A 22,598-nucleotide genomic window follows, 5' to 3' on the forward strand; every position below is an offset into this window, starting at 1 on the left:
CTCAACCAGAGATGAGGAGACATTTCTAGATCCAAAGTGTGGTGAGCCTGTAGAATTCATGGCCACAGGAAGTAATTGATGCCAAAATAGCACTTGTGGGTGAATGGGATCAAAGCTTATGTGGAGAAAGCAGGATTAGGCTATTGAGCAGGATGATCAGCCGTGATCATGATGAATGGCAGACTAGGTTTGAAGTCCCGAATAGCCTCCTCCTGTACCTATCTTCTATGTTTGTATGTTTCTGTGACCCTCTGCAATACAAGGCTTTGAAAAATGTTGGGAAGTTAGCTCTGGAACAAGGCAGCAATCTAAGCATACTGTTTGTAGGGGAGTGCGATAGTAGTCGCCATGTTTTCACTGCAATCAAAAACTGGTTTCAATGATCTTGTGCTGCATTGTGAAATCCCAGAACCTGTCTATAGCCTTTGTGGCTTCAGCTCAGAACATAATCAGACAAGCAGGCTGGTATTCATCAGATTCAACCTCCTCAGCTGTAGATTGTACTGCATTAATGATTGCCTCATCTGTCCGTTCTGTTCTGTTGTGTGGTGGATGGTGGCAGCCACTTCGGTAGCAGTTACTAGAATTTCAGCCAGTAGCTGCCAGCCTCCAGCGGGGGAACGAAAATAGCATTGATGTCATCCAACACCTCCTCATTCTTGAGATCTCCACTGTTTGAATGTCCTTTCACTCAGAGATTTCAATGTTGGATGAGTTCCTTGATTTTGTGCCTTAAAGATTGCTGAGGGCAGGGAAAGGCCACAATAGATTTGAGCACGATCATGAGTTTTCTATGACAGCCTGTTTTGAACTGAAACCTAGCAGAAGCCCTTCTCAATTACTTGGGGTCATTTAACCAGTGACTACACCAACTCATGAAGAGCCAGAAGGTTGCAGAAGGTTCCAGCTGTGGTATACACTGGATTAGCTGGCCTCAGAACATTGTAGCTACGCTCCATTGAAAATTAACCAGCACTGCCATTCCTGATCTCTATCCAGCAGCAGTGGGTAGTTGGGATGTTTTGAGTTAATTGATCATGGGTTATAACCAAAGAACCAGACAAAACACAATGCCAAGCTCGTATATCACAAACAATCACTGGGCTGAGTCCACAGAATGCAAGTCATAGAATCCCAAGAGCGTGGAAAGAGGCCATTCAGCCCATTGTGTCTGCATGACCCTCCAAAGAGCATCCAACCAAGTTGCAGCTCCTACCATATCCCTGTAACCATGCTTTTCCATGGCTAACCCAGCTAAACTGTACATCCCTGGACACTAAGGGCAATTTAGCATGGCTGATCCACCTAACCCGCACATCTTTGGACTGTGGGAGGAGACCAGAGCACCCAGAGGAAATCCACGCATACATGGGGAGAACATGGAAGCTCCACACAGACACCCGAAACTGGAATCAAATCTGGATCCCTGAAACCAGTAAGATTTGAAGCCAGGCCTCCAAATCCAGGGGAGGGGAGCACTACCTTTGAGTCACAACAGGACCCCCAATACCTGTTTTAAATCTCAATTAAATAGTGCCCTTCACCTGCATATTGTGACAATACAGTCAACATACCACTAACAAAGATAAGAAAAAAAAACTAGGCAGCAGAGTAAAAAATACCAATTGGTCAAAATTTTAACAAAAACAAATTCACTCTGTCTGTTATTTAGACTATGGCAGCAAAACTGCTGCATGAATATTCATTAGAATTATAAATTTTGCAAAAAAACAAAAAGCAAAACTTAAATTACAAACCATAGTTATGAGACTGTCACTGATATATTCAGTCAGTAGGAAGTTTTTTGTTATAAATCCACGGAGTGTTAAGAATGTGGAGCCCATTACCACAAAGGAATAAATGCTGGTCAAATTGTGAGTGATGCCATCAAACCATGAACAGAATTTAGAAGAAAACCGATAAGGTCTATGAAATATTAAGGCATATAGGGACAACATAGTGATAGTTTTAGATGATAAAGAATGTCAGTGAACTGATATGGAGATCCAAGGCCAGCATAAACAGTTGAGCCAAATGGTCTATTTCTATGCTGGGGACTCAAATTCTGTATGAGCCAAACATAGCTGAAGGGCTGATTAATTCCATAGCTTCTCACACTGGCAGTACATTTCCACCCTTGTTATTTCATGATAAAAGGGAATGTGAGAGCTGGAGGGGATTAAATCTCTCCTTGGATTCTCCACGCAAAGTTCATGCTGTCTTCAAAATTTCCCGCTGGGCTTAGTGCACCCTCTATTGGAGGAAAGAATGTGAGCATTAGAAGGTGAATCAAAGTCAGAACCTTCTCCGGCACCACCTGCTGGCTAGCTGAAGAACAGGAGAATTTTGAGGTCATTCACAACAAAGTTGGTTGATTTGATTGGAAGGCCTATGTTTTGTTCCTTCCTTTTTTTCCTGTACTGCCTCCCACTTTCTCTTGCATTTGGCTTCAATCAGGCACAGAATGTAGCAAAAAAAGACCTCATTTGTTTTCCAGAGATAATGGGAACTGCAGATGCTGGAGAATTCCAAGATAATAAAATGTGAGGCTGGATGAACACAGCAGGCCAAGCAGCATCTCAGGAGCACAAAAGCTGACGTTTCGGGCCTAGACCCTTCATCAGAGAGGGGGATGGGGAGAGGGTTCTGGAATAAATAGGGAGAGAGGGGGAGGCGGACCGAAGATGGAGAGAAAAGAAGATAGGTGGAGAGAGTATAGGTGGGGAGGTAGGGAGGGGATAGGTCAGTCCAGGGAAGACGGACAGGTCAAGGAGGTGGGATGAGGTTAGTAGGTAGCTGGGGGTGCGGCTTGGGGTGGGAGGAAGGGATGGGTGAGAGGAAGAACCGGTTAGGGAGGCAGAGACAGGTTGGACTGGTTTTGGGATGCAGTGGGTGGGGGGGAAGAGCTGGGCTGGTTGTGTGGTGCAGTGGGGGGAGGGGACGAACTGGGCTGGTTTAGGGATGCAGTAGGGGAAGGGGAGATTTTGAAACTGGTGAAGTCCACATTGATACCACATGGCTGCAGGGTTCCCAGGCGGAATATGAGTTGCTGTTCCTGCAACCTTCGGGTGGCATCATTGTGGCACTGCAGGAGGCCTATGATGGACATGTCATCTAGAGAATGGGAGGCGGAGTGGAAATGGTTTGCGACTGGGAGGTGCAGTTGTTTGTTGCGAACTGAGCGGAGGTGTTCTGCAAAGCGGTCTCCAAGCCTCCGCTTGGTTTCCCCAATGTAGAGGAAGCCGCACCGGGTACAGTGGATGCAGTATACCACATTGGCAGATATGCAGGTGAACCTCTGCTTAATGTGGAATGTCATCTTGGGGCCTGGGATGGGGGTGAGGGAGGAGGTATGGGGACAAGTGTAGCATTTCCTGCGGTTGCAGGGGAAGGTGCCGGGCGTGGTGGGGTTGGAGGGCAGTGTGGAGCGAACAAGGGAGTCACGGAGAGAGTGGTCTCTCCGGAAAGCAGACAAGGGAGGGGATGGAAAAATGTCTTGGGTGGTGGGGTCAGATTGTAGATGGCGGAAGTGTCGGAGGATAATGCGTTGTATCCGGAGGTTGGTAGGGTGGTGTGTGAGAATGAGGGGGATCCTCTTGGGGCGGTTGTGGCGGGGGCGGGGTGTGAGGGATGTGTTGCGGGAAATGCGGGAGACGCGGTCAAGGGCGTTCTCGACCACTGTGGGGGGAAAGTTGCGGTCCTTAAAGAACTTGGACATCTGGGATGTGCGGGAGTGGAATGTCTTATCGTGGGAGCAGATGCGGCGGAGGCGGAGGAATTGGGAATAGGGGATGGAATTTTTGCAGGAGGGTGGGTGGGAGGAGGTGTATTCTAGGTAGCTGTGGGAGTCGGTGGGCTTGAAATGGACATCAGTTACAAGCTGGTTGCCTGAGATGGAAATAAATCTGATGTCAGTCAGTGAGAAAGGCCATTGAGTGGAGTGGTGCTGGGGTTTGAAAGTCCATTGGAGTAGGCAGCTAGAATTTGGTGGGGGGGAGGTGGGGTGATGCTGCCCTCTGATGCATTAAGGAGGGACTTAACCAGCCCTCTCAGCACCAGCCTGTGCATGGAGACCTGCCAGGCTAACTGCCTGGTGTGGATCTTCTTCGCAAGCAACAGTTGATTTCTGGTGTTTCTGGGATGAGTCCCAGTGTTGGCTATAATTATCCACTGAAGGACTTAACTTTGACAATTGGCAGGTGCCACTCTGCCCTCTATCAATGGCAGTAGTGCAGAGATAGGCAGTGGGTTAGTCAAATGCTGGATTCTGTGTGGGAGTGTTTAATCCAGCTGGTTATACCTGCTGTCACCTCATTTCCCTCTATGCCATTGGCTAACACAAATCTATCAATGTCATTAACAGTTGATCTGTGGCTGTTTGTGGAATGGAGATCAAAAGTTGACAAAGCTGATGGGGAGAAAGAAATAATAAAGGAAACTCTTTCAGGTGGCAGAAGGTACAGATAGGAAATAATTGGCAAAAAGGCCGGGGATGATGAGGTTATTTGTTAAATGCAGGGCATTGTTATGACCTTGAATTCACTGCTTGAAAGGGCAGTTGCATAACTTTCAAAAGCCAATAAATTGATTAGGGATAGTCAGCACGGTTTTGTGAAGGGAAGGTTGTGCCTCACAAACCTTATTGAGTTCTTTGAGAAGGTGACCAAACAGGTAGATGAGAGTAAACCGGTTGATGTGGTGTATATGGATTTCAGTAAGGCGTTCGATAAGGTTCCCCACAATAGGCTATTGTACAAAATGAGGAGGAATGGAATTGTGGGAGATATAGCAGTTTGGATCGGAAATTGGCTTGCTGAAAGAAGACAGAGGGTGGTGGTTGATGGGAAATGTTCATCCTGCAGACCAGTTACTAGTGGTGTACTGCAAGGGTCGGTGTTGGGTTCACTGCTGTTTGTCATTTTTATAAAAGACCTGGATGAGGGCGTAGAAGGATGGGTTAGTAAATTTGCAGACGACACTAAGGTCGGTGGAGTTGTGGATAGTGACGAAGGATGCTGTAGGTTGCAGAGAGACATAGATAAGCTGCAGAGCTGGGCTGAGAGGTGGCAAATGGAGTTTAATGCAGACAAGTGTGAGGTGATGCACTTTGGTAGGAGTAACCGGAAGGCAAAGTACAGGGCTAATGGTAAGATTCTTAGCAGTGTAGATGAGCAGAGAGATCTCGGTGTCCATGTACACAGATCCTTTGAAGTTGCCACCCAGGTTGACAGGGCTGTTAAGAAGGCATACAGTGTTTTAGCTTTTATTAATAGAGGGATCGAGTTCCGGAACCAAGAGGTTGTGGTGAAGCTGTACAAAACTCTGGTGCAGCCGCACTTGGAGTATTGTGTACAGTTCTGGTCACCGCATTATAAGAAGGATGTGGAAGCTTTGGAAAGGGTGCAGAAGAGATTTACTAGGATGTTGCCTGGTATGGAGGGAAGGTCTTACGAGGAAAGGCTGAGGGACTTGATGTGTTTTCATTAGAGAGAAGAAGGTTGAGAGGAGACTTAATTGAAACATATAAAATAATCAGAGGGTTAGATAGGGTGGATAGGGAAAGCCTTTTTCCTAGGATGGTGACGGCGAGCATGAGGGGGCATAGCTTTAAATTGAGGGGTGAAAGATATAGGACAGATGTCAGAGGTAGTTTCTTTACTCAGAGAGTAGTAAGGGAATGGAACGCTTTGCCTGCAATGGTAATAGATTCGCCAACTTTAGGTACATTTAAGTCGTCATTGGATAAGCATATGGACGTGCATGGAATAGTGTAGGTTAGTGGGGCTTGAGATCGGTATGACAGGTCGGCACAACATCGAGGGCCGAAGGGCCTGTACTGTGCTGTAATGTTCTATGTTCTATACATATGAAGGTTAAAATCGCGGAGTTTTGACTATATGTGGGACAAATTGAAAGCTCTGCCAAAGGACTGTGACAGAGGTGATGGCTCAAATAGACACCTTCTGCGTTCTACCATTGCAAGGTTTTGTAACAACTTACCTGCCTCTCTGTTAGATCAACTTTATTGCCCAGTGCAACAAAAGGGTAATCTTTATATTCTAAAGGAATTTGCAACAAAATCTCTTCCCTCCAGCCTTCCAGAGCATATAGAGAGTCTCGATCAGTCACATCAAAAACGAGGACACAGCCATCTGAACCCTTAGAGAAGGAAGGCACCAGTGACTTAAAACGCTCCTGACCTCCAGTGTCCCAGATCTGAATTGAAGAACAAAAAGCAAGTCAGTCAATATGGGGTCAAATGTTTGCCTCATTCGTGATCCATATTAATATCCATGGGATATGGGTGTTGCCCATTCATTACCCATTCAAATTGTCCTGGGCAGCAGTGAAAAACCAATCAGTTCACAGCATGGGTCTGACCAGCAAAGGACAGGAGGTATACTTCTCAAAACAGTATAAGTGAAACAGGTTGTTTTTTGTTAAAATTTTTCATGGGTACTCTTACTGGAATAATAGGAGGATATGGTGGTGCAGTGTAACGTTATTTGAATAGTCATCCAAAACCCTGGTTCATGTTTTGGGGATGTGAGTGTGAATACCATCATGGCAGATGTGAAATTTGGAAGCAAAAAAGCTAGTCTAACAGTGACCCTCTAACTACTGCTGCTTGTTGGTGAAACCCGTCTGATTCCTTTATGGTAAGGGATCTACAGTCCTTACCTGGTCTGGCCTAGATGACCACAGGCCCATCACAACATTGAATCCCTACAGTACAGAAAGAGGCCATTCAAGCCATCTCCAGGGCTCTGAAGAGTACAGACAATGTGGAGTCCAGAACTGAATCTGGGTCCCTGATGCTGTGAGGCAAAAGTCCAAACCATTGAGCCACTGTGCTGCCCAACATCGTTGACTGTTAACAAAGTGTGGAGCTGGATGAACACAGCAGGCCACGCAGCATCTCAGGAGCACAAAAGCTGACGTTTCGGGCCTAGACCTTTCATCAGAGAGGGGGATGGGGAGAGGGAACTGGAATAAATAGGGAGAGAGGGGGAGGCGGACCGAAGATGGAGAGAAAAGAAGATAGGTGGAGAGGAGAGTATAGGTGGGGAGGTAGGGAGGGGATAGGTCAGTCCAGGGAAGATGGACAGGTCAAGGAGGCGGGATGTGGTGGTAGGTAGGAAATGGAGGTGCAGCTTGAGGTGGGAGGAAGATGGGTGAGAGGAAGAGCAGGTTTGGGAGGCGGAGACAGGCTGGGCTGGTTTTGGGATGCAGTGGGGGGAGGGGAAGAGCTGGGCTGGTTTTGTGATGCAGTGGGGGGAGGGGAAGAACTGGGCTGGTTTTGGGATGCGGTGGGGGAAGGGGAGATTTCAAAGCTGGTGAAGTCCACACTGATACCATTGGGCTGCAGGGTTCCCAAGCGGAATATGAGTTGCTGTTCTTGCAACCTTCGGGTGGCATCATTGTGGCACTGCAGGAGGAATGTCTGAGGAATGGGAGGGGGAGTTAAAATGGTTCGTGACTGGGAGGTGCAGTTGTTTGTTGCGAACCGAGCGGAGGAGTTCTGCAAAGCGGTCCCCAAGCCTCCGCTTGGTTTCCCCAATGTAGAGGAAGCCACACCGGGTACAATGGATACAATATACCACATTGGCAGATGTGCAGGTGAACATCTGCTTGATATGGAAGGTCATTTTGGGGCCTGGGATAGGGGTGAGGGAGGAGGTGTTCATCCAGCTCCACACTTTGTTATCTTGGATTCTCCAGCATCTGCAGTTCCCATTATCATATCGTTGACTGTTAACTGCTTTTCTGGCAATAAATTCTGGTTTTGCCCAGTGATGCCCGCATCTCATGAATGAGTAAAACAAGAATTACAGGAATCATATGTCATACTAGAGCAGAGATAGCAGAAACTGCGGATGCTGGATAATCTGACATAACAAGGTATAGAGCTGGATGAACACAGCAGGCCAAGCAGCATCAGGGGAGCAGGAAAGCTGACGTTTCGGGCCTCTGATGCTGCTTGGCCTGCTGCGTTCATCCAGTTCTACACTTTGTTATCATACTAGAGCAGTTTGGTCTTCAGTTTGTCCCACATGGACAGGGACCTGTGATGAAGCAGGACAAATATTCCTCACCTGTAGCTTCACCAATGTATTATCCACTCTGATCTCTTTTGGAAGGATGCTTGCTCCCAGGGTGGTACGGTACTCCTGAGTGAATCTGTTATTGACATACCGGTTCAGAAGAGAGGTCTTACCAACCCTACATCAAAGGATTCAGAAAATATAGTCATGATTTAACCTCCGTTTTCGGACGGCGCTCAAACCTGCCCCAACTAAAATGTTGCAAAATGCAGATTTTTCAGGGAAGGAGTCACGTGACACATGCAGTGCGATTCTTTGAATTTGCTGCCCAGATCTACTCGAGATTGAGAGGTTCTTAAGTGCCAACTGATGCAAGTGTGCTGGGGTGTTGTTGATTAATCGGTTATTTTAATACAGAGAATCACATGGAATGTACAGCAATAAAATGAAACATTTAGGTCATTTGATCTAAGTTACTGTTTATGCTCCACACAAACACTCCTCCTCAACATCGTCTCACCGTGTCAGCAGAAAATGCTGTTCCATTCTCCCTCAGGCATTTACCCGACATCACTTTAAGTGCATTAGTGCCATTCATTAGCTAAATCTTGCAGCAGTGCAATAGAAGTTCATACCTGAATACTTTATTAGATCCATTAGTCACTGTCCTATATTTATAACCCTTTATTTCAGAGGTCTCCACAAAAAGAATTGTTTCCTCTCCATCTGTCCTGTCCAAGATCTCCTTAACTTTAAAAGTAAACTTAATTGGTCATCCCTGTTGCCTTCTCTTTTCCTGAGGGAATACCACAGTCTGTTCTGTCTGATAGTTATAATTTATAATAATGTGCTGTCACCCGTGCAAGCAGCTTTGCACTTTCCTTCTACGCCATTTATGAAATATGGAGACTAGAATGGTACATGCTGCTTCAACTGGTGATATACAAGGGGTGTTATATAAATTTAATAGAATTTCCTTGCTTTACAATTTTAATGACTCAGATTGGCTAGAGAATGGTGCACTTGCTGGTGAGCTCCAAGAGGCTATTGAGGTATGTTGTTGCCTCCATGATGTTGGGGAGTTATAGATCACTCAGGGAGACCACGTTCCTGTGCCAACATATACTTGTTCCTGCGTTCCTCAGTGGAGCTGCGGATAGTGCTGGTAGAGGCTCCAACATTCTTTCCATCACATGGCTGACCAGGAATCATCCTCACTCTTAACTGCAGGCCATTGGCGCATGTTGAAAGGATTTTCAGATTGACAATCAACTTGTTTGGCAGTGTTGTCAATGCACCTTCCTTGATTATCAAGTGCTGGATTGGGACTCAAACCCAGAGCTTCTGGCTCAAGGGGAGAGACACTACCCTTAGCTTGTTGGTGAGAGGGCAGAAAAATGCCCGATTTACCTTGAGCTGACGTAATGAGAGATTTGCAATTGTACAATTTCCTTTTCTTGCGTAGCATCATGTCCATGTTTGCTCAAGAGAAGCTTCAGTCAAGTTAGGATTATTTCAGAGATAGCAGGAACTGCAGATGCTGGAGAATCTGAGATAACAAGGTGTAGAGCTGGATGAACACAGCAGGCCAAGCAGCATCAGAGGGGCAGGAAGGCTGACATTTCAGGCCTAGACCTAGGCCTACTGTGTTCATCCAGCTCTACGCCTACTGTGTTCATCCAGCTCTACATCTTGTTATCACAGTTAGCATTATATTCACTGGAGTTCAAAAAAAATGAGGGGAATCTCATAGAAATCTATAAAATTCTAACAGGATTAAAAAGAAGAAATGCAAGTTGCTTGGATGATTGCACCCCCAACAACACTCAAGAAGCTTGACACCATCCAGGGTAAAGCAGCCCTCTTGATTTGGCACTAACATCCACTCCCTCCACCACAAACACTCAGTAGCAGCAGTGTGTACTATCTACAAGATGCACTGCAGAAATTCACCAAAGATCCTCAGACAGCACCTTCCAAACTCACATCCACTTCCATCGAGAAGGACAAGGACAGCAGATATATGGGAACACCACCACCTTCAAGTTTCCCACAATGCCACTCACCATCCTGACTTGGAAATCTGCCTCTGTTCCTTCACTGACACTGGAATTCCCTCCCTAATGGCATTGTGGGTCAACCGACAGCAGGCGGACTGCAGTGGTTCAAGAAGACAGCTTACCATGACCTTCTCAAGGGCAACTAGGGATGGGCAATAAATGCTGTCCAGCCACAGAAACACATGCCCCATAAAATGAATAAATAAAACTTTTTTAAAAAGGACGTTCCTGTTGAATGGAGAATCAAAAGCCAGGGATCACAATCCATGAGTGTGGAATCGGTTATTTAGGACCGAGATGGAGAAAACTTTCTGCACCCAGAGAGTGGTGAGCCTGTAGAATTTTCTGCCTCAGAAAGTGGTTTAGGCCAAAACATTGAAAGTTTTCAAGCAGCAGTTAGCTATAATTCTTAGGGCTAAAGAAATCAAAGTGTTTAGGGAGAAAGCAGGAGCAGGGCTTTGAGTTGGACGATCAATATGAGTGGCAGAACAGGCTCGAAGGGTGAAATATTTTCGATGTTTCTATGTATTTTGAGCAGAGGAATTAGGCTGATGGACCCACACTGCAGCAAGGGGGTGCTGCACTGTCAGAGGTTCCTCCCTTCAGATGAGATGTTAAGCTGAGGCCCATCTGCCCTCTCAGGTGGATATAAATAAAAACTCCGATCTGTTGGAAGGATTGCAGAGGATGTTCTCTGGGGAGCCTGTCAAATATTCATCTGATGTGTCAGGTACTATAAAATTGCTAGTCTTTTTCTGTCTGTGCACTTAAAGGCATTGAGCTATCTGTGTAGATGTTTTTACATGAATGTGTGAATGCACTTTCTTGATTTCGGACAAGTGCAGGGATGTGGAAATATTAAGAAATAGCATCTGGAATATTCAGGATTGAATCTACTATTTCTTTCAAATGATTTTTCCAAAACTGTACCTCGGCCACTGAACCAGCCTGCCTTTGAATATTTAACTGAAGTTGATATTACTGATGGCTTGTCCCTCGGTCTGCCCAGAGTTTAACAGAATTCTATATTTTATCCTGTACAATCTAGTGGCTTTTGAGAGGATGGAGAGACAGTCATATATCAGTGAAGCATACACTTGCAAAGAAGTTAGTTTCTAATGTTGCATTCTCAGTGAGTAGCCCTTCTCTGGAAAGGATACATTGAGGGTGGACACACAGTCATCAGAGGGGGGGTACAGATGTAAAATTTGAACCCATGTCCCCAAATCATTACCCTTGGCTTCTAATCTAGTGACATGGCCACTTCACCACCATTATCAAAGAAAGACATGTTCTTGATTGGTGTTTTGCCCATAAAGAATCTCAGCAATATGCAACCCTCCAAGCTGTGAACAAACAGGCTTTGCGGAGCAACAAACTAACCATCGTCCAAAAAGAGACTACAGCTAACATTGTTGACAAGTTACAGAAGTATTATCATTTAGTAATTTACTGTGCTTTGATTTCACTTGATGATGTCATAAAATAAATTTGTTTCATTCCTCTTTCCTCCCATATTCTCCCAAATATGTCTGAATAATAAATAATGCTTGCAATACATATTTTTAAAAGCTGCACTTCTGCTAATACATACCCAAGGGAACCAAGGATAACTATTTTCAAGCCCACTCCCTTGTTGATGCTCATCTATGGTGCCTAGAAAAGAAATACAGGAAGATAGGAATATACTTTGTCATCGATTGACTGAAAGAAACATGTCCTTAATGGTTATGAACAGATAAACTTGAATGATGTAGCTGCTAATAGGGCATACTCTGATGTGACCTATCTGAACTTGATGGAAAAACAAACTCAGCATTTTTCATCAGGGAGGTTCTATCCAAAGTTATTTTTTATTCACTCATGGACGTGGGCACATTTATTACCTATCTCTGGTTGCCGTTGAGAAGGTGGTGGTGAGCTGCCTTCTTGAACTGCTGAGTCCTCGAGCTGTAGGTTGACCAGCCTCTGCTGGGCTATGATTCACCACCCTTTAAACATCTAGCTCGACACCATGAAAATTGCATAGGAGTAGGACATGCCTATCTTCACCTTGGAGCTGACTGGGTTAGGCATGCTGGCATTCCTAAAAGGCTCCGGTGAAAATTGGGAAGTCCAAGAGTAACAAATCTCAGTGTCAGTTTGCCGGTTTTAAAAGGTGCCAAAATCAACTCAATAAAAATCTTGCCCTCTTTCACCCCATTCTCCCACACCTGCTTTATTCTTCTAAACACCTCCCTTCTACCCATTTCCCACCCACCCCAGCCACTGAAGCTTCTGTCATGTTTGTATCAGGTTCCTTGATAATAATCTAACTGGGAAGTTGGGATGCTGGTTAGCTCATGTGGCTGTTTGGCCTAGAGTTCAGAAATGAGTCGAACTGAATTCATTGCACATACAAATGAAAAGTTCTGAAAACATTCAGCAGATTAGGGAACTTCCTTGACAGGAATTATACAGGCTTGAACGAAAACAAAATAGGCCAATGCCAGTGCAAGAGATAATGGGAACTGCAGATGCTGGAGAATCCGAGATAACAAAGTGTGGAGCTGGATGAACACAGGAGGCCAAGCAGTTTCTGTTCTGTTCTGCACAAGCCTTATCCGGTTCCAATTTATTTTATCTTAACAAGGCAACGTTCTCTCCATTCTCCTTCATACACTTATCTAATCATCCCTTAAAGGTATCAATGTATTTTTACTTTATATTGTTTTGTTTATTTATTGTGAGATGTGGGCATCTCTGGGTTGGCCAGCATCTATTGTCCATCTGTAGCTGCCCTTGAGAAGGTGGTGGTGAGCTGCCTTCTTGAACCGTTGTAGTCCGCCTGCTGTGGGTTGATCCACAAAGCCAATAGGGAGGGAATTCCAGGATTTTTATCCAGCGACATCGAAGGGACAGTGATGTATTTCCATGTCAGGATGGTGAGTGGCTTGGAAGCAAACTTGAAGGTGGTGGTATTCCCACATATCTGCTGCTCTTATTCTTCTAGATTGACATGGTTTTGGGTTTGGAAGGTGCTGTCTGAGGATCTCCAACCTCTCTGTGCACAAGTGAGTGTTCCATTCTCTCTGAGTAAAGGCATTTCTCTTGAGTTCTTTACAGGATTTATCAGCGATCAATTACAGAGAAAAGGTCTTAGTATTTCACATCAATAACTTTCACTGAATCTTCACAGGATAATTTACTTTAGCTTTATTACAAAGGTTGTTGTGCTGCTCAATGATATGTTGCCAAGGTAATTATTACTACAATATGGGAATGATATCAGTTGGATTTTACAGGGTCTTCATGTTTATAAAAACGTATAGAAGTATTTGAGGAGTTTCATAAAGGATTTACAAGGCTGTTATCATAACGAAGACACTACGAGTGTCAGGAAAGACTACTTAAGTGACAGTATTTTCTCTAGAAAATAGAATGTTGAATGGTGACCTAGCAGAGGCCATCAAAATGATGATGGGGTATTTGGAGAAAACATTTTCAACTGTGGAAGACTGAAATTAGGTGCTGCGGGCCTGAGATAATCACTGTATGTCCAAAGAAAAATTCAGAAGAAAGTTCTTGGCTTCGATTAAGGTAAAAAAAAACTGGACCCCTGCTTTTACATGCAGTAATTGAAGTGATGAGCATTAATAACTTTCAGAGGTGTCTAGGTTGATCCATGAAGGAGAAAGAAATAGAGGTCGTGTTGGTGAGGTTAGATAGGTAGGCCCAGGAAGGAAAAAGCTTGTGTGAAGTATGAATACTGATACATGTCAAACTTCTCTGCTGCAAATTCCATACAGTCTACATATATAAACAATAAAGTTTCTAAAAATCACATATATATACATATAACATACTTGAAGTCCTACATCTGCACAAAAATGTCCAGAAAAGCTTAACTTTCCATTTTCACAGTTATATTATGCTTACCAACTGTGTCTATTGTATGGGGTAGAGGAGTGGGTTTGTGCATGATGTTCTTCAGAGGGTCAATGTGCATTTATTGGGCAGAATGGCCTGCTTCCTCACCGTAAGGATTCTATGAATTCCTACTCCTGCTTTTTGGCAATGATATCTGCTGAAGTAAAGATGTTATATTGTAATTACATTCCCTTTTCAACAGGGGTGTTGTACACCTTCATTTCTCATCTGTTAGCTCCTTGTCCTGTCCTGCAGAGAAACTCCAGTTTCCCTGTTTCCCTGTTTGCCAAATTGTGGCAAATTCCAGAATTTAATTAAAATGAAACTTAGTCAAAGTACCATGTTAACTTATATGCACAATCACTTTAAAACAGGACTGAATTATATATGTGCATCCTGGTCCTGTAACCCCAATCCCTCTGCTTTCAAAGAGAATTGGACTTGATCTTAGTACAGCAATTCACTTTACACGTGAATAATTTATCCTTATTTCTACGCACACAATGTAGAATTTTCTAGGAATCTGCCGCAGGTGATTTATCAACAAAACTGAAGAATTTTACTGTCATTCATTCTTCCCATTGAACATCACAATACAAAGCAAATTTTACTGTACTGCCATCATTGTCATTCTGTGAGCAGCCTTTAGCAGCAAACTAAGAGCCCAACGCCAAGTAAAGCTTTTCAGTAAAACGTCACCAATAACTTCTTAATAACACTAATTCTTGAGACCCCTTCGTGTTTGTGGAATTGTAACTCAGTTTTGGACAGTGCTTTATGAATTGGGACAGAACAATGAGAAATCTGTAGTTCAGGCCCATTGGCAGGTGGGTTGCAAAGCAATACAATCTCATTTCTCTCATTTAAAACCACAAATGTCCATGAGTAATCTTGTAGCTTTAATCTAATCTCAGAAGTCAGAGATCAGCTATAAATCTCTTCAGTTTTACTTTCACATTTTATAACCTAAACCAAACTCTGTAATTCAATTACAGCCTGCTGAACACGTGTTGGTCCCATAAACCTGCAGCATTTATCACCTTATTGCATTTTATCAGTGTTCTTGCTGTGTTGTGTGGGAGCATGGCCCTGTAGCAATCCAACAATGTACAAAATAGTATAACAAACGCTCACAAGCAATATTCTTTTCCAAGGTATGCATGATGATACTGCCCTTAAAGCAGCCACACACAGCAAGGAATGATTAAAGGGAAAATCTTGCTCTCCTCAACACAATTGCAAACTCTTCTCCTCTCCAGCTTTATCCCCCTTCTGAATGCCCCTTCACTAAACTACATAGGTAAAGACAGCAGAGTGTGTTGACTGAGGCCCTGTAGAATCTGCTCAGAACTACCTTCAACTTCCTCCTGCATTGCCATCAATCCCTTGATATTTCTTTTACTGAATTCACATTCATTGCACCAGATGGCAATTTACCCTACAAACTAACCATTTAATTGTACAAACCTGTTATAATGTTGGTCATGGAACTGCCAATGCTGGAGAATCTGAGGTAACATGATGTGAAGCTGGATGAACACAACAGGCCAAGCAGCATCAGAGGAGCAGGAAAGTTTGACATTTTGGGTCGAGACTCTTCTGAAGAAGAAGAGTCTCGACCTGAAACATCAAACTTTCCTGCTCCTCTGATGCTGCTTGGCCTGCTGTATTTATCCAGCTTCACACTGTGTTATCTCATAATGTTGGTCATTTTCACTTGGACATGTTTCCTCATTTAAATTTGGTTAAGGAAGTGTATCAATTTCAATTTACTCAATTTTAAAATTTTCACCCTTGCTTTCAAATCCCTTACTGGCCTCCTAACTCTGAAATCTATAACGCTGCAGGCTTCAAGATCCCTGTGCCTTTCCAACTCTGGTCTTCTATGGGACTCCAATTCGAATCGTTCCATCATTGGCACTATGCTTAGTTCCCAATCTCTGGAATGCTCTCCTAACACCTGTCTGCTCCTTGAGTCACTTACCTCTTTGAAATGCTCCTTATCTCCTTGAATGAACATTTGTTCACTGATGATATCCCAAATTAAATGTCAATCTTGTACATTGGTACAAACTGTTATGGGTATTGATTGTAGCATACTGCTGAGAATCCTCATCTAACCGCAATTGGAAGTATGTTTGGTTCCTGTCCAGCTTCGTGAAGGACAGATCCCCCACCAACTTTGTACATGACTCCTCTATGTGAGGGACTGGGTATTTATCTATCTGTGAGAAGTGGTTTGCTATTTGTTTAAAATCCTCACAAAGGCAAACTGTCCCATTGGGCTTCAAAATTGGTACGTCCAGTGTTGCCCATTCCACAACCTGGACTGGTTTCATGGTTCTTTCACTGCCCAGCCTTCTCATTTCTGCTGCTACTTTTGGCTGTAAATCAAATGGCACTGAGCAGGCCTTGCAGAATCGTGGAAAATCTTGCTGGTCTAGGGCCTAGGCTCGGAATGTCAGCTTTTGTGCTCCTGAGATGCTGCTGGGCCTGCTGTGCTCATCCAGCCTCACATTTTATTATCTTGGATTCTCCAGCATCTGCAGTTCCCATTATCACTCACCCAACATACAAACTGGCCTTGGCTACTTTGATAGTCTCTATACCTTCCTGAGAAACCTGCAGGTATTTAATTAGCACTTCACTCAGGCAGCCATTTTTCAATCGAAGAATGTGGAGCCAACCAAGTTGAATCTTTATGAACCAGTTTCGGCCTATCAAACCTGGGTCCAAGTCTTTGACTGCATTCAGTGGTAAGTGAACCTGCTGCTTCTTGTAAGAAGCCAGAACAACAGTTGTACCCTTAATCCGTAAAGGTCGCTGGTATAGGTTCTCAATCTAGCCGAGATCTTGCACAAATTAAAGCGTTAGTGTCCACAGTGCATTTGTTAAAGACTGGTTCTATCATCACTGAAACGGCCAATCAACCCCTATTTTAGGTTGACCATTCAACCAGATGTTTGTATTGATTGGTTCCTACTTGGATGCTGTTCAGAAATTTAACTGTTCCAAACCAGATGTGTGTAGACTTTCCAGGGTGCACATTCTCTTGGATACAGGCGTATGAGTTCCCTTACTCTATTTAGGTTTACTAGGACTCTTTAGTTGTTACGAGCCCACATACCTGTAGCAACTACAATGGCGGACTGACTGTGAAGTTACAAGCAACTCTGGAAATTAGAGTTTGGTCCAAGAAAAATGAACAAACAGTCAAATTCATGGCTGACCTTGGAGAAACGTCATTATTGGAACTGCTCACAGCAGGCACTGCCAGGATTTCATTTGATCAGATAGGGCTTTGCTTTTAACAGTCATAAAACTTATCAATCCTGATTTTTTTTTGTAAACCTACGATTGTGAGTAGGGTGAGGATTTTTTTTATGTTTTACTGGGACCTGTTTCTTGATAATTTTTTTTAAAACATAAAGCATAGGTATTAAATTATTCTATGGCAGTTTTCAGAGTAGTAAAGGTGCTATTTTCTGGATCTACAAATTAAGGTGCAGAGATAGCTTTTAGTAGAGTCATGAGCTCTTACTGTCAGATGTGGAGATTAGGGAGAATTTCAATGTTCCTGATAATTATGTCTGCAGGAAGTGTTTGGTTGTGAATCCTATCAGATCACATGAATCAATTACAGGCAATGAGGAATTTACAGGAGCCAGGGGTCTGATGGATGGCAGTTCCAGGAAGGATGGCAGTTTTAGAAAAGCTGCAGATACATTAGGGTAGATGGGTTACTTCTAGGAAAGGTCAGAGGGGAAGACAGGTAGTGCAGGAGTCTTCTGTGACTATCCCCTTCTGAAACAAGAATGTGCTTTTGGAAAATGTAGGCGGTGACAGACTCTCAGGGGATTGTCGCTCTGACTACCAGGTTTCTGGTACCAAGATTGGCTCCACTGCAATGAGGGGAATGTTAGGTTCCGATTGTGATAGAGGATTCTCTAGTCAGAGGCACAGATAGTCATTTCAGTGGCTGAGAGCGATACATCAGAATGGTGTGTTATCTCCCTGGTGCCAGGGTCAAGGGTGTCTCGGAGAGGGCACACATTATTCTCAAAGGATGGAGTGACCAATAGAAAGTCATTGTACATGTTGATACCATTGACATAGAAAGAGAAAGGAACTAGATTCTTAAGGACAATATAGGAAATTAGTCAGGAGGATAAAATGTAGGGCCTCAAGGATGTCTTGATTACTCCCAGTGCCATGTGCTAGTGAAAGGAGCAATAGGAGGATACAGCAGATCTGGGCATGGCTGAGGAGCTTATACAGTGGGCAGGGAATATTTATTTTTATATCATTGGAATTTCTTCTGGGGTAGAATGACAGTTTGCACCTGAATTTGAAGAAGACCAATACCCTGCTAGGGAGGTTTGCGAGTGCCTACTTGAGAACCAGTAAACTAGTAAACTAGTAAAGTGGGTATGGAAACCCAAAGAGATAGTGAGAAAAGAAATATGTCTGAGGCTGGTATTGTTGAGAAGAAGAGCAAGTTAAATAGCTAAGGGAGGCAAGATCAAGGTAGAGAACGAAGTAAGGTTGATAAACTAAACATATTTATTTCAATGCAAGAGGTTTGACAGGCAAGACAGATGAACTCAGGGCATGCTTGGGAACATGGGGCTGGGATATCATCACTATTAGAGAAACTCATCTCGGGGAAGGGCAGGACTGGCAGCTCCATGTTCCAGGTTATAGGTGCCTTAGAAGGATAGAACAGAGGGCAAGAGAGGAGGGGAATTGTTGTTTTTGGGCAGGGAGAACATTACAATCGTAAGTGAGGATATTTCTGGGAGTACGTCCAGTGATGTTATTTGGGAGGAATTGAGAAATAAGAAAGGGATGATTACATTATTGAGATTGTACTATAGGTCCCCAACAGTCAGTGGGAAATTTCAGAGCAAGTTTTTAACGGGATCTCAGTTATGTGTAAGGATGATAGTGTTGTAAAGGTAGGGGATTTCAATCTTCCACACAGAGACAGGGACAGCCATAGTATTAAGGGCTTGGATGGAGACGAATTTGTTAAATGTACAAGAAAATTTTCTTCAGAGATAACGGGAACCGCAGATGCTGGAGAATCTGAGGTAAGAAAGTGTGGAGCTGGATGAACACAGCAGGCCAAGCAGTTCATTGAAGGTAGAATCACAGGAATACAGGGTAGTGAAGAAGGTGTTTAGTACACTTCTTTGATGAGTGCATCAAGTGTAGGAGTTGGGATGTCAATAGTTTGTCCACTTTTGCAATATTGAATTCAGTTCTGGTCTCCTTGCTTTCGGAAAGATGTTGTGAAATGTGGAAGGGTTCAGAAAATATTCCAGGGATGTTGCCAGGGTTGATGGGTTTGAGCTATAGGGAGAGGCTGAATAGGCTGGGGCTATTTTTCCAGGAGTGTCAAAGTTTATAAATCTTATAGAGGTTTATAAAAGCATGGGGTGCCTGGACAGCTTGAATAACTAAGGGTCTTTTCCCCAGGGTAAGGTGAGTCCAAAACTAGAGGACATAGGTCTAAGGTGAGAGGGGAAAGATATAAAGGGGACCTGTCTAGGCCCGAAACGTCAGCTTTTGTGCTCCTGAGATGCTGCTTGGCCTGCTGTGTTCATCCAGCTCCATACTTTGTTATTAAGGGGACCTAAGAAGCAATTTCTTCATGCAGAGGGTGGTGCATATATGGAACAGCTGCCAGAGGAAATGGTGGAGGCTGGTACAATTAAAATATTTAAAAGGCACCTGAATGGGTATGGGAACAGGAAGGATTTAGAGGGATATGGGCTAAATGCTCGCAAATATAACTGGACTGATTTGTGATATTTTGCCAACATGAGCAAGTTGGACCAAAGGGGCTTTTTTTCAGGTTGTATAAATCTTTGGCTCAATGGCTTATCTGTCTGGATCCTGAAGAAAATATTAACTCTTTGGCCAAGGCTTGGCTTTGTATGGCAGTTTTGCTGGTGGCTGACCTAGAGTCCCTCTGGTCGGGTTATGTCCTCAGTGAGGCTATACAGTTGCCTTCACTTGAGTGGTGTTCCCCAAGCTCAGTCAGGCTGGCAAGGGTGTCCATTCCATTGGAATACCCTGTAACTCAATGCTCCACTTGGCTGCATTTTCCAATGATAAAACCATTGTAGTGCCTGTTTGAAGTCCAGCTATGCTTCAGCTAGTAGGCTCTTTTGCATGGTTGTGTCATTAATCCCATGTACCAAACGTTCTCGCAACATCTCATTAAGTTTTAAGCCAAAGTCACACACCTCTGCCAATCATCTTAACCTCATCAAAAATCCCAATACAGATTCCCTTGGTTCTCGAAATGCTGAATAGAACCAATAATGCCTCAGAATTAGAGAAGGCTTGAGGTTATAATATTCCTTAACTAAATCTGCCAACTCTTGAAAGGCTTTTAGTATCTGGTGCCTCAGGAAACATATGTCTTTTAATCACTGAAAAAGCTGTGGGTCCACGCATTGTCAGGACAATTATTTGTTGCTTTTCATCTGCTCCAATGTGATTTGCCTGAAAAAAAAACATTCTTTCCACAAACTTGGCCCAGTCTTCCATGGCCAGATCAAAAAATTCAAACTTCCTAAATCATAATATTAAAATTTTATCGGTTTCTATGAGATCCCACTCCGTTCTTCAAAACTGTATTGAATGTATTCCTAATTGATCCAATCTACCCATATCAGACCTGCAATTCTCGAAATCAGTCAGGTGTGGCATTTAGGTATAGGAATTGACAGGGTCTGATTAGTCTAGCGTGGATAAATGAAACCAATATCGGGTCCAGCTAGAAAATCCTTGGAGATAATAAGAGTTGCTTTATTACATGACACTGATCCAGCTCCCTGAGAGTCAGCTCTCAGAGTGAGCAGAACCTTTGATACTACTGTTTATATCTGTCAGCTAGGGCTCCCTGATTGGACCAGATTAACAGCCCCAATCAGGGAACTCAAGTTCTATGAGGTCCACTTGGCTGACCTGGTTCTAATGTACATTGATATAGTAGACACTGATCGAGTGACTTTGAGGAGTGTCTGGATGTTAGGTCCCACTCTCCTGAGATTCTAAACTGTTCCACCCACAATGCCATATCACATCATCATAATGGATGGTGCTTCAGGCATTCTTCGGTCATGAAGGCAAGGTCACTGTAGACCTAGTTGACCATCAGGCTACCATCTCATTGGACAGAGATAACTGCTAGTGGTTTAACCTGATGGTCACCACACTTCAGGACAGGTGAGAAAGAGAATCCTTCATGGTAACCTTAGCCAGTGTAGAAATTGAATCCAAAGTACTTCATGTTACTCTGCAGAGTAAACCAGCCCTCCAACCAACTGAGCTAACTGACCCTGACTCTGTAGTAGAAACCCCTTCTATAAAAAAAAACGAACTCAGGTCCTTAGTGCGTCAGCCTGAGCCTCTGGATTACCAGTCCCCTACTTTACCACAATGCCGCCATCTGCCCTTACTGCCCTGCGGTGTTAGCCTATGTTTCTGTACCCAAATGTCACGAGTGGGACTTGAACGTACAATCATGAGACATGGGGTTAACAATGATACTCGCTAAGCCTGAATATGCGTAAAAACATGAACACAATTTTGAAAAGCATCCCCATGCCAGACTCTTGGAGTACAGTTCTTGAACTGAAGGCATGAGCAATTCTGTAGGAATGAAATTTTCAGGGCGGCTAAATTGATTCCAGGAAACACAAAGCTAAGTATTTTTTTGCTAACTGAAGTTTACGGCTGTCTGATATTTATCCTGGACAGATTCTACTCGAATTGCACTCACATTACAAACAAGACCATGCTTCAAACCAAAGCTTTAACATGACAGACTACCATATGAAGGTTCATTTTGATATTGTCAGTTCGTGTCAGTGCAAGTGTCTGAATAGAGATATTTCAGTGACACAGGCACTGACATGACATTTCAAAAAGTAAAAGCACACTCAAGACTGTCAGGCATAAAGTGACAGATTTTCACGATTGGATCAGTACTTAAAAGAGAAATATAAATTGAAACAAATGAATCTTGATAAAACACTGTTGCCAACAAGCACTTGCTATAAATGGTGACAGCTGCAATTGCTTGAAGTTAAATTCTAGTTTACTCACAGTTTGGCACATTAACATGTAGTTCTGGGCAGAATATGACGAGACTATGTGCTCAGTATAAATCTATAGCAGCATTTTGCGGATCGATACCTTCATATCCATTTCACTTTCTGTTCATCTCCTGAAAGTGTAAGGGTATAGCAAGCCAACAGCTGCCGCTCCGATATCAATGCTCCGTCAAAGCAACTTCTCAGACTGAGTGCAAAGCCGGTTTGTTCAGATTCAGATTGTTCTTGCCTGACACAGCAACATGGGTGTTTCCCAGCAGTTTGCTGCTGGAACAGTGCAGATGGGTGGATCAAAACCGTAGCTAAGCTTAGTCAGTGAATTAAAGAGAGAGCTCCCTTGAGGTTAGACTGTTATTTTGATTGTGCAATCTGCGACAGAGCACATACGTATTAGAAGAATTCAGCCCTATGTGTCTCCTCCATCATTCAGTGAGATTATGTCTGATCAGACT

The 22,598-nt window shown here is 43.6% G+C and overlaps 1 protein-coding gene across 7 annotated transcripts in view; it reads right to left on the bottom strand.

Moving 5' to 3' along the window:
- Positions 1-22,484, bottom strand: part of LOC125462881 (ras-related protein Rab-7b-like) — a 32,425-nt gene extending 9,941 nt beyond the window's left edge. Inside the window, exons 1-5 of one of the 7 annotated variants that reach the window (XM_048553343.2) lie at positions 22,229-22,482; positions 14,024-14,168; positions 11,700-11,761; positions 8,097-8,223; positions 6,001-6,216 (exon numbers count right to left, since the gene is read on the bottom strand). In XM_048553343.2, coding sequence (XP_048409300.1) covers positions 6,001-6,216; positions 8,097-8,223; positions 11,700-11,752 — 396 coding nt within the window. In that variant the 5' untranslated portion in view covers positions 11,753-11,761; positions 14,024-14,168; positions 22,229-22,482. Of the gene's footprint in view, positions 1-6,000; positions 6,217-8,096; positions 8,224-11,699; positions 11,762-14,023; positions 14,172-22,138 lie in introns of all 7 variants that reach the window. The other 6 variants (XM_048553338.2, XM_048553340.2, XM_048553342.2 and 3 more) reach the window with 6 other exon arrangements.
- Positions 22,485-22,598: the final 114 nt, after the last annotated feature.

The sequence above is a fragment of the Stegostoma tigrinum genome, chromosome 21, assembly GCF_030684315.1.
Source record: "Stegostoma tigrinum isolate sSteTig4 chromosome 21, sSteTig4.hap1, whole genome shotgun sequence".
In the NCBI taxonomy this organism is placed as follows: Eukaryota; Metazoa; Chordata; class Chondrichthyes; order Orectolobiformes; family Stegostomatidae; genus Stegostoma; species Stegostoma tigrinum.